At 46.4% G+C, this 11323-nt stretch overlaps 1 protein-coding gene across 1 annotated transcript; it reads right to left on the bottom strand.

Annotated features, from left to right (window-relative positions):
• Window positions 1-7132: 7132 nt before the first annotated feature.
• Window positions 7133-9506, bottom strand: HOXC4 (homeobox C4). Its single transcript, XM_054398605.1, has 2 exons — window positions 9041-9506; window positions 7133-7497 (listed from the first exon to the last, which is right to left on the bottom strand). The coding sequence occupies exons 1-2, from the start codon at window positions 9504-9506 to the stop codon at window positions 7133-7135; spliced, it is 831 nt and encodes a 276-aa protein (XP_054254580.1).
• Between the last annotated feature and the right edge of the window lie 1817 nt (window positions 9507-11323).

The raw sequence follows: 11323 nt of genomic DNA, 5'->3' as shown, positions 1-11323 counted from the left end.
AGGAACTGTTCTTTTTAGTATTTTTATATTTTTTTTCCACCTTCTTTTTTTTTTTTCCCCACCTTGCTGATGGGAATCGAAGCGGAGTTGCCACCTCGTCCTCTTTCCAAAGTCTTCTTCATCTTTCCCTCTCCCTCTTTCCCCCCTTCTTCCTTTTTTTTTTTTTTTTTTTTTTTTTATTGCCATTCCAAACCCTCCTTAAAACGACTTTGGAAGCCTCTTACCCTTCGCGAAGGTACTTAAGGGCGGGGAGGGGGGAGGGTGGGAAGAAATAAATCACCTAAAATAAAGCCGAAAGGAACCGGTACAGGGAAAAAAAAAAAAAAAAAAAAAAACCAAAACAAACCACCAAAAACTTATCAGGAAACTTCAAAACAAATTGGGGTGGAAGAGAATAAAAAAAGGGAAGGGGGAGACACCCCCAGCCCTGACCTCAGATGTTCATTGGAACCTCCAGAAACACCTTGTTGGGAGGTTTATAGCCCAAAAATCAAAGGAAAAAGGGGAAATGAGGGCGGGAGGAGGGGGCCCACACCTCCTGTAGCCACATCCATAGGTGCCAGGGTTGGGATACAGCCCAAGGATGAGTTTGGGAGGTGGTGGGAAGGGGAGGGGGGGTGGTTATGGCTTCCATCCTTTTCTCTGTCCCTCCGTCCCGTCTGTCTGTCCCGCAGCTCCGGCATGAACGCGGGGTCGTGGGGGTGTTCCAGAAGGAAAAATTCTGTGTCGTGTCCCCCACGACCACCACCACCTCACCCCTTCCCCGCGCTCCTGTTTGCGTCCTGATTTTCATCCCCAATTCCCCCAAACTTCCAGAGGCTCTGCTTTTTTGTTTGGTTTTTTTTTTCTCCTTTATTTTTCTTTCTTTTTAATTATTTCCCATTTTTTTCTTGAGGATTTTGTCTTTCAAAATAAATAATAGATTTTATCTTTTTAAAAATTATTTCCCCCATTTCTATATTTTTTCTTAAATTTTAGTCACTTTCTCATCTTTATTTCCTCTTTTTTTCCCTCGGTTTTTTTCACCTTTCAATATTTCACCTTTCCATATTTGATTCTCTTTTTTTTTTTACTCCTGTTTTCTTTTTCGTTAACATTTTCTCTTCTTAAATTATTTTCTCTTTTGAAATTATTTTCTCTTTCGAAATTGTTTTCCATTTCAAATAATTTTCTCCTTTCAACTTACTTTCCCCCTTTCAGTTCTGTTCTCTTTTCTCTTTTCCAATTGTTCTCCATTTTTTCCATTATTTTCTCTTTCAATCATTTTCCTTTTAAACTCCTTTTTAACAATATATTTTACAATCCTTTTTTTTTACAGTTATTCTCTTTTTAAGCCCTTCCCTTTCCCGATCATTTCCCTTTCCCAATCATTTCCCTTTCCCAATCATTTCCCTTTCTCAATCATTTCCCATTACCAATCATTTTCCATTCCCAATTACCCAATTATTATTTTTTTCCCAATTATTTCGGTTTCACGAGCATTTCCATTTTACAATCATTTCCCTTTCCCAATCATTACCTTTCCCCAACTATTTCCTTCTTAAATCCTGATTGTTTTTTGTTTCAGGAGTTTTTTTTCCAAGACTATCTTAATTTTTTTTTTTTTATCACTTGAATTCTTTCCCTCCATTTTTCTTCTTTTCTTCTTTTTTTTTTAATAATTTAAATTATTCTGTCCTTTTTGTTTTTTAGTTTTTTTAGCTATTTAAATAATTTTTTTTGTTTGGACTTTTTTTGGCTGTTTTGGGTTTTTTTTTTTAATCCCTGCAATGGGGGTTTTACTCACGTGGCTGGAGCTCTCCTGGACCAGCCGGGAAGACAGAGCATCTCTGATGGAAAAGGAGGCCGAGAAGTTTGCCCGCCACTTCACCCTTTTCTCCCGGGTTATTTTGGCGAGGAGACAATGCCAAAACACGCATCACATCTGCCCCCAACACCCCCCACCCCCAGCTCCCCACCACAGCCCACAGCCCACAGCCTCCCCCTCCCCATCCACCCCATCACTATGGCAAAACCCACAAAGCCTCCAAAGAGCGCTGGAGAGCCTCCGAATGGGTGTCGGCAGACACGGAGGGGACAAGGCGGGGGAGGCAGCGGGTCAGGAGGGCTCCGGGGTCAACCTGCTCGCCCCCGAGGAGCTGCTGGCACTCAAAAGTTGCCCTCTCGGTGAACCCGGGCTGGACGCTCACCCCCCAGCCTCCCAACCTCCTTTGCCAGCCTCGAGTGGAGGTAGCGAGAGGAGAGAAAGGCACCGAGCTCGGGCTGCCTGCAGCGTCCACAGACCTCGCTCCCTTCCCCCCCCCTATTTTTCCTCCTTTTCCCCCTATTTTTCCCCCCTTTCCCTCCTCTTTTCCCTTTCTTTTTCTTTAACTTTCCCCTCCTTTCACCCCTCTTTTCCTTTTATTTTTTCCTTTCTCCCCTCCCCTCTTCTCCTCTCCTCTTCTCTTTTTCCTTTCTTTCACCCTGCTTTCCCCCTTTTTCCCCTTTCCCCTCCTTTTTATTCCCTTTTATCCCTCTTTTCCTCATCTCTTCTTCCCTTCCTCCCTTCCCCCCTTTTCTCCTTTTTTTCTCTCCTTTCCCCTCCTTTTCACCCTTCCCCCCCTTTTTTTTCTCCCTTCACCCCTATTTCACTGTTTTCCCTCTTTCCTCATCCCCCCCCTTCTTCTCTCTTCTTTCCCCCTTTTCTCCCCTTGCCCTTCTTTTTTTTTCATTTTTAGCTTTTCCTTTTGTACTCAGCCCTTTTCCTCTTCCTTTCTTCATCTTTATCTCCCTCTCTCCCTCTTTTTTCCCCCTTCTCCCTCTTTTTTCTCCTTTCCTCCTTTTTATCTTCATTTTCCTTTTAATTTCTCCCCTTGATTTCTCCTTTCTCCCTCTTCTTCCCCATTTCCCCTTCTTTATCTTTATGTTCTTTGCTTCTTTTATGACTTTCCTCTCCTTTCCCCTCTTCTTTCCCTTTTATTATCCTTTTTTCTTTTCCTTTTTTCCCATTCCCCCTTTTACCTATATTCCCATTTTTTCTTCTTTCTACCCTTTATGTCCTTGTCCTCCTCACCCCTATTTTCCTTCCTTCCCCTCCCCCTTTCCTTTTTCCCCTTTATTTCCCTATTTTTTCCCTTTATTTCTCCTTTCCCTCCCTTTCTATCCCCATTTTCTCCTATTTACAGCCCCACCTCCCAGCCCTGCTCCCTGTCTCGGGGCTGAGGGAAGTACAAGGCAATGTCCCTGGCATCCAAGGGACCTGCCACCTCCGGAGGGAGGGGATTCACCACCCCCCCCAAAAAAAACCCAACTCTAAACTCCAACATCCCTAAAAAAAAGGGGGGAGCAACCCAACCTAGAGCGAGGCTCCTTCCTCCCACCCTCCTCCTTCCCCAGTCCAGCCTGCAGACATCCAGCTCTGCCCTCCCCCCCAACCCCAGAGGAGATCTGGAGGGCTGCCCTGCCTCAATGTTGGGGGTTTGGGGGACACTCACCCCCAGCAGGTGGGGCTGATCTTTCCCCGCAGTTCTGCTACTTTTTTTGCACATTAAACCTCATTTTCTCCCCTCTCTGGTGCCTTTTCTCCCCTGTTTTCCCTATTTTTCTTTCCTACCCTTTGATTTTTTTTTTCCTAAAAAAATATATCAAACACCCCCCACACACACCCCCAACCCCCGCTTCCCCATGGGTCGAGCTTGGGGGGGTGCTGTTTATTGCCTCATCTGTGTGGGATCTTTCCTTTAGGGGGTGGAAAAAATCCTAAGTGGCTCCCAGCACCTTTCCCTGATCTGTGAATGAGAATAAAGAGGAAAAAAGGTTTCGTGTCCTGGCTGATGTTTTATGCTTCCACCTTCATCCCTTAGGTTAAGACCCCTAAAGGATAATGAAAGGTGGGGAGGAAAAAAAATCCCCCCCCCCAAATGATGAGTTTTACCTGGAACCCTCTCAGGATCCAATCAAACCTTCCCAGATCCATGTTCCCAGCTCCCACAAAAGGGGTTGAGCCCAGGGGATGTTTAATGGCAGCTTAAATCGATCTTGGAGAGAGACAAAAAAAGACTAAATAAATGGAATTAAACCTAAAAAACAACCCCAAAGCTGCTCGTGAAGCCTCTGCTCCACCAACTCCATGACCCAGGGCTGAGTTTTGGGGGGGCTGGGGGGGGAAGGACACTGGCAGTAGGCCTCCTCCTGGGGTTTCTAAACAGCAAACTTTTCCCCAACCCAAAGGTCAGAAAAAAACTGAACCTCAAAAATTAAAAAGAAAGCCTCAGGAGAAAAAAAAATAAAACAAAGCTTTAAAAAAGGAATATTAATTATAATTTTAAAAATCCAAGCCTAAACCCCCCTGAACTAAGCCTAAAAAATGAAATCCAAGCCTAAAACTCTCTAAACTAAGCCTAGAAAAATAAAAGCCAAGCCTAAAACCCCCTAATCTAAGCCCCCCCCAAAAAAAGCCAAGCCTAAAACCCCCTAATCTAAGCCCACAAAAACGAAAACCAAGCCTAAAAAAAAAAACCTCAAGTAAGCCTAAAAACTAAAAGCAAAGCCTAAAAACTAAAAGCAAAGCCTAAAAACTAAAAGCAAAGCCTAAACAATAAAAACTAAGCCTACAAATAATCCAAACCGAGCCTAAAAACGTAGAAACCAAACCTTAAAGACAGAAACGGAGCCTAAAAATTAGAAACCAAGCCTAAAAAAAAAAAAAAAAAAAAAAAAAAAAACCAACCCTGAACCTCCGAAATAAAATCTGAGCCTAACAAATAAAAAGCATTAAAATAAAGCCTTAAAAAATTATTCCAACGCTTAAAAGAGCCACAAAAAATAAAAGAGGGGAGGGGGTTCGGTGCTAACCTCCCCTCCTCCTTCACCCCTGTCCTACCGGAGAAGCTCAAACACCCTGCCCTAGGTGGGAGGGGGGGACCCACGCACACACAGAGACATTAAACCTTCCCCCCTCCTGCTGTTAATTTGCAGCCCCCCAAAGGCCAGGAGCCATGAATTAGAGTTATTAAGGGTTATTAGCGCTATTACCGTCGTTATTCTCATTATTGTTAGCGTTATTATTATTATTTAACAGCTTTTTCATTGCCTGGCAAAATTCCCTGTGACCCCCTCCCCCCCTCCTCCTCCTCCCCACGCTTCGGCTGGAGCGAAGGCACTGCGAGGGCGCCCACGACAGGAGGTCGTAAAGCTACTAATAATTAATCAGCATTGCTAATAATTATTAATAACCACAAATCCCTAAAACCTCCAGGAAATAACCACCACACACACACACACAAACTAAAGTTCCAAGCGGGGAGAGGAGAGCTAAAACCAAACCAATTTTTCAGCGGGATGGGGGAGAAAATCCAGGAAGCACAACTGGAATGCAACCTCCCTCCCCCAAATCCTTCCCCCGAATCCCAATTTCCCTTTTTTTTTTCCCTCCCCCACATTTTGGGAGGCTCTGAGATTAGTTTATTTATTTCCCCCGCCTCCTCCTCCCCAAGTCCCTGACCGCGTCGTGAGGTCACCAAAAATCAGGAGTTGGGAGGCAGCTGGAGGCTGCTTCCAACTTCAAACTGGCGCAGATGGGATCCCAGTGCACATCACCCCGGGGTGGGAAGGGGGGAAGGGAGAGCGTTGGATTAATTACTATTAATATTGTGGTTATTTGGGGGGATTTTGGGGGTGGGTTGGAGAGGAAATAAGGGGAGAAGGGAGGGGGGGGGGTGTGGATTAAATAAGTCACCAGACGTCGAAGTAAAACTAATTGACACTGACTGGTTTTATTGAACACTGGGACTTCCACAGACACTAAAACTCTTTTATTGCAAGTTTTACAATGAGCAGGTTGCAAATCATCCAAAAAACACAAAGAACCGCCACCAAAAAAAAAAAAAAAAAACCAACCCAAAACAACCCCAAAAGCCCCAACCCCCCACTTTTTTTTTTTCCCTTTTATTTTTATTTTGCTGCTTTTTAGCCTGAATTTTCCCCTTTCCCTCTCTTTTTATTCTCCCTCTTTTCCTCTCAATTTCTCGGCCGAGCCAAATCCACTCTCCTGTGCTTTTTGTTCACTGTATTTTTCCACCCAAAATCATAAGTTTTAAGCTTTACTTTTTCCTCCCTAAATATTTTTTCTTTTTTTCCCGAGTCTTTCCTATTTTTCCCCTGGCTAAACTGTCATTTTTTAACCTCACCACTACCACCACCACAATCCCCGCTACAAAAGAACTTCGGAGCTCATTGTGCGTGATGCAGGGGAAGGGGTGGGGGGTTGAAAACCCATCTCAATTCTCTCTCTTTCCCCCAGTTCTCCTTTTTGTTTCCCTAATTCTCCTTTCCCCCCTAATTCTTTCCCCCCTAATTCTTTTCCCCCCTAATTCTCTCCCCCCCTAATTCTCTTTCCCCCCCTAATTCTCTTCCCCCCCCAATTCTCTTCCCCCCCCAATTCTCTTCCCCCCCCAATTCTCTTCCCCCCCCAATTCTCTTCCCCCCCCAATTCTTTCTCCCCCTAATTCTCTTTCCTCCCTTAATTCTCTTTTCTTAATTCTCCTCTTTTTTCCTTTTTTCCCCTCTTATTTTCCTTTTTTTCTCCCTCCATCTTCTCCTTAAATCCACCCAAATGAACTCTCTTCCTCCCCGCTCCCCACCCGCCCCCAAACCTTCTCTTCTCAGCCCTCCCCACAGCTTAAAAAAACAATTAAAAATCAAATAAATAAACCCTGAAACGGCGTTTAAAAAAAAAAATTAAAGCCACCCCCAAACCCACCCACCCTGCAGGTACAAACCACCTGGCCTCATGCTATCGGACATGCATCTAAAGGGGGTTTTTATTTTGGGGTGGGGGGCACACACACACACACACGGAGGACCCGTTGGTTACACGGGAAAATAATAATAAAAATAATAATTAGAATAATTAGAATAATAATAATTAGAATAATAATAATTAGAAGAAAACTACGGAGGGGGGAAGGGGATGAGGAGGGAAACGGGGGGTGCGGGGGAGGAAGAACCAAAATATATATATTTATATATATTAGATTCTATAAATAATCCAGAGTCATTTTGTGAAGAGGTTTGGGAGGGGGAGCGGTGGGGGGGGAAGGGGAGGGGGAAGAAAGGGAGAGTTTGGGGAGGTGGGGGAAGGGGAGAGGTTGGTTCATAACCTGGTGATATCCTCCGTGCGCGGATCCTGCGCGGGGGCGGAGGGCAGCTCCTCGGTGGTAGTGGTGGTGCTGGCGGAGGTGGTGGTGATGGTGGTGGTGGGAGCGGGAGCGGCGGGGGGGGCTGCTGCTCGCACCTTGGTGTTGGGCAGCCTGTGGTCTTTTTTCCACTTCATCCTTCGGTTCTGAAACCAGATTTTGATCTGGCGCTCGGAGAGGCACAGGGAGTGCGCGATCTCGATGCGTCGCCGCCGGGTCAGGTACCTGTTATAGTGGAACTCCTTTTCCAGCTCCAGGACCTGCTGCCTCGTGTAGGCTGTGCGGGACCGCTTGGGTTCGCCTCCATTGTAACTGGGATTCACTGGAAAGGAGGGGAAAGGGAAACAACAACAAAACACAACCAGACAAAAAAAAAAAAAAAGTAGTAATAATAACAATAAAAAAATAAAGAAAGAAAAAGAAAAGAAAAAGAAAGGGGGGAGGAAAGAAGGGAGAAAGAGAAACAACAAAACGCACCAGAAAAAAATAAAATAGAAAAAGGGGGGAGGGAAAAACAAAAGAAGGAGAAAAGGGGTAGAGAAACAATAAAATAAGAACAGAAAATAAAATAATAATAAAAAAGAAAAATGATAAAAAGAGAAGGGGGAGGGGAAGGAAGGAAAACAACAAAACACAGACAGAAAAAAAATGAGGTGGGGGGGGAAGGGAAACAACAAAACACAGCAGAAATAAAGTAAAATAAATTAAAAATTAAAATAAAAGAGAGAGGGAGGAAAGGGAAAGCAACAGCAAAGCAGAGAGAGAAAAGAAGAAGAAAATGGGGGGGGGGGAAAGGAGAGAGGGGGAAGGGAAACAACAAAACACAACAGGAAAAAATAAGTAATAATAATAAAAATAAAGGAAAAGAAAAGAAAGAGAGGGGGAAAGGAAGGAACAGCAAAACGCAACCAAAATAAAATTAAATTGAAAAATAGAAAGAAAAAAAGAGAAGGCAAATAGAAGCAACAGCAAAACACAACCAGAAAAAAATTATTAAATTATAATAATTTAAAAAAAAAGAAAAAAGGGAGAGGGTGAAAAGGAAGCAACAATCAAACGCACGGAGGGGAAATAATAAAATAAACACATTTTAAAAAAAGAGAGAGAGCAGGGGGGAAGGGCAACAACAACAAAACACATCCAGGGGAAAAAAATAATTTAAAAAAAAATTGAAAGAAAGGAAAACGACCAAAAAAAAAAAAAAAAAGGGGGGGGGGGATAAAATAATAAATAAAATAATAAATAAAAAATAATCATAATTTACAAACCAAACCAAAACACAGCAGGAAAATCAGCGTGGATGGAGAGAGGGTTGGAAGAGACAACTGGAAGAACCGGAGGAAGGAAGAAGGGGGGTGAGGAGGGAAAGGAGGGAGATGGAAGGGGAGGAGGTGGAGTAGAGGGGGGGGAGGAAGAGAGAAGAAAACAAAAATAGGCTAAATAGGTAATAAAGAACTTTGGGCAGCTCAGGAGTTGTCTGTGGAGCAGGGAAGGGGTTTCCCTGGCTCCAAAGGCTGAATTATTTATGCAGCCCTCACAAAGCTGCCGGAGTTTTTTCTCACATCCATAACGGGAGCAGCCACATGGCTCCGGCTGCCCACAGTAGCGGGGCTATAAAATTTATGGTGGGTGTAATTACCCATTCCGAGTCGTAAATCCAGTTCAATTGTGCTAACCCAAAGACTCTCAGGGAAAGGAAAAAAAAAAAAAAAAAGAGGGGGGTGTAAAAAAAAAAAAAAAAAGAAGAAGAAGAAATAATAATTAAAAAAAAAAAGAGTGAAGAGAAGAGGAAAAAGGGAACGAGGATGAGGTCGGGAAGAGCAGGAATAAAAAGAAGAGGGGGGGAAAAAAGAAAAGTTGCATACCAGTACTGACGTGGATTTTTTTCATCCAGGGATAGACTATGGGTTGTTTGGATGCTGTGCTGGTGGGATGCTCGGGGGTTGGCTGGCTGCAGGCTGGAGGGACTGGGGAAGGAGTGGTGGTGGTGGTGGAAGAGGTGGACAGAGCAGCAGCCTGCTCGCAAAGCTGCTGCTGCTGCTGCTGGTGGTGTTGGTTTTTCTCTGGGATGTGATGGGAGCCCGGAGCCGGGCCGGGTCCCCGCTGGTTCCCGGGAGCTTGGAGCCCCCCGCAGCTGAAGGGGCGTTCGGGAAAGGAGGGTCGTGGAACTGGGAACAGCTCTTGATGGTGATGCTGGTAGCTGGACTCCCGGGTCCGGCTGTAATATTCCGGACTGTGGTCTGGGATGTAATTATTTTGCGAATATTCCTCGCATGGAGGAAATTTCGGATCGATGTAGTTAGAGTCCATCAAATAAGAGCTCATGATCATTAATTTCTGGAGTGGAAAATAATTTTTCTCGCTTTGTCGTTTTTCTGCTCCATAAAGCCCTCCTACTAGCTGGCGACCCCGTAAAGTTACTTTCACCATGTGACAGCCCCGGCCAATCACACCCCGCAGCCCAGTCCCCGGATAAGGAACCAAAAGATGCTGGAAATGGACCCAAAATGAGGGGGGGAGGGCGGTGGGAGTGGGAGAACGGCCGGGGGGGAGAGGAGCTGAAGAGAGAGAGAGAGAGAAACAGAAAGGAGAGAGGGGAGAGATAGGGAAAGGGGAGATGGGGAGAGAGGAGGTGAGGGCAGAGAGAGGAGGTGAGGGCAGAGAGAGGAGAACAGAGAGCTTGGATCCAAGGGTTTGGAGGGGAAGGGGAGGCAATGTAGGACATCACTTACCAGCCTGGGGGGGGGGGTCAGTAAGTGAGGACGAGTGTGTCCCTGTCGCTGTGTGTCAGGGCGAGGATGAGCGTGGAAGGATGAAGGCGAGGGAGTCAGGGTGAGGATGAGTGTGCCAGGATGAACGTCAGTCTGTTCCTGTGAGGATGAGTGTGTCAGGGTGACTGTGAGTGTGTCAGGAAGAGGATAAGTGAGGAGGAAGAGCAGCGTGTGCCTGTGAGGATGAGTGTGTCAGGATGAAGGGCAGTGTGTCAGGGGAAGTGTCAAGAGTGTGTCAGGGTGAGGATGAGTGCGAGCGTGGAAGGACGAAGGTGAGCATGTCAGGGTGAGGATGAGTGTGCCAGGAGAAGGGCAGCGTGTCGGGATGAGGGTGAGCATGTCAGGGTGAGGATGACTCTCAGGATGAAGGCGAGTGAAGGTGTTGGGGGACATCGAGCATCCATCCGAGCTGGGAACGAGGAGACACCCCTCCCTCCCCCCCAGTCTGGTGTGAGTGTGAGTGCTTGAATGTGAGTGTGTTCTCACACTCAGCTGCATGGACCCCTGAGACACCCCCCCCACCAAACTCCACTCCCAACATCCTCCATTTCCATCCCCCCTTCCCAAGGCTAGACACCCCCCTTCCCAATTCCTTCCCTCCCAACCATCCCAAAGGGGAAAGGGTTAAACACCATCAGCACCTCTGAGCACCTATGGGGAGAGGAAGGGCGACGAGGGGGGGAGCAATTACCTGGCTCTGCAGATCCTTAGATGCCAGGCGGAGGGAGGTTGCCCTTCCCTGCCTGCACCCAGCAGCCCGGGCAAGGCGAGGAGGGGGCTGCCCCCTACTCCAAGCAGCTTCCCCTCTGTGCTCCCCAAATTATCCCCTGCAGAAAAGGGTGGTTTGGGTTGTTATTTTTCTGGGGGGGTGGGAGGGGGTGAGAAGCAGACCCCTGCTTCTTCCCCATCCTTGGCTGCAGCAGGTGATGAATCCACTCAGTGAGTTTATTTTTTCGGGGGGGGGGGGGGGGGGCACACGACACAGCTTCTTTCTCCTTGCCCTTGGGTGCTGCAGGTGATGCACACACGGGATGGGGGGAGGGAGGCAGCCAGCACCCATGGTTGGGGTTTTTTTTTTGGGAGGGGGGTGAGGGGGGTGGGGGGGGCGGGAGGCAGCCCCCTGCTTTTTCCTTGGGATGGGTGCTGGAGGTGATGCAGCCAGGATGGGGGCGGTGGTTACAGGTCCATGCGTGGGCCTCATCCATCCCCAGGTCCTTGCTTTAAGCGTTGAGGTCGCCATGGGCAGGCTCTGGTGTGAGTGTGAGAGCAGAAAGAGATTAAAAAGAATCTAAATCTGCATTATCTAGAAAGGCATAAACCAGAGAGATAGAGGGAAAGGAAGAGAAAAGGAAATCTATAAACAGATATTAAACAGAT

Source organism: Indicator indicator, unplaced genomic scaffold, assembly GCF_027791375.1.
Source record: "Indicator indicator isolate 239-I01 unplaced genomic scaffold, UM_Iind_1.1 iindUn_scaffold_67, whole genome shotgun sequence".
Taxonomy (NCBI): domain Eukaryota; kingdom Metazoa; phylum Chordata; class Aves; order Piciformes; family Indicatoridae; genus Indicator; species Indicator indicator.
The sequence above is the reverse complement of the archived record's forward strand: the minus strand, read 5'-3'. Positions and strand labels throughout refer to the sequence as shown.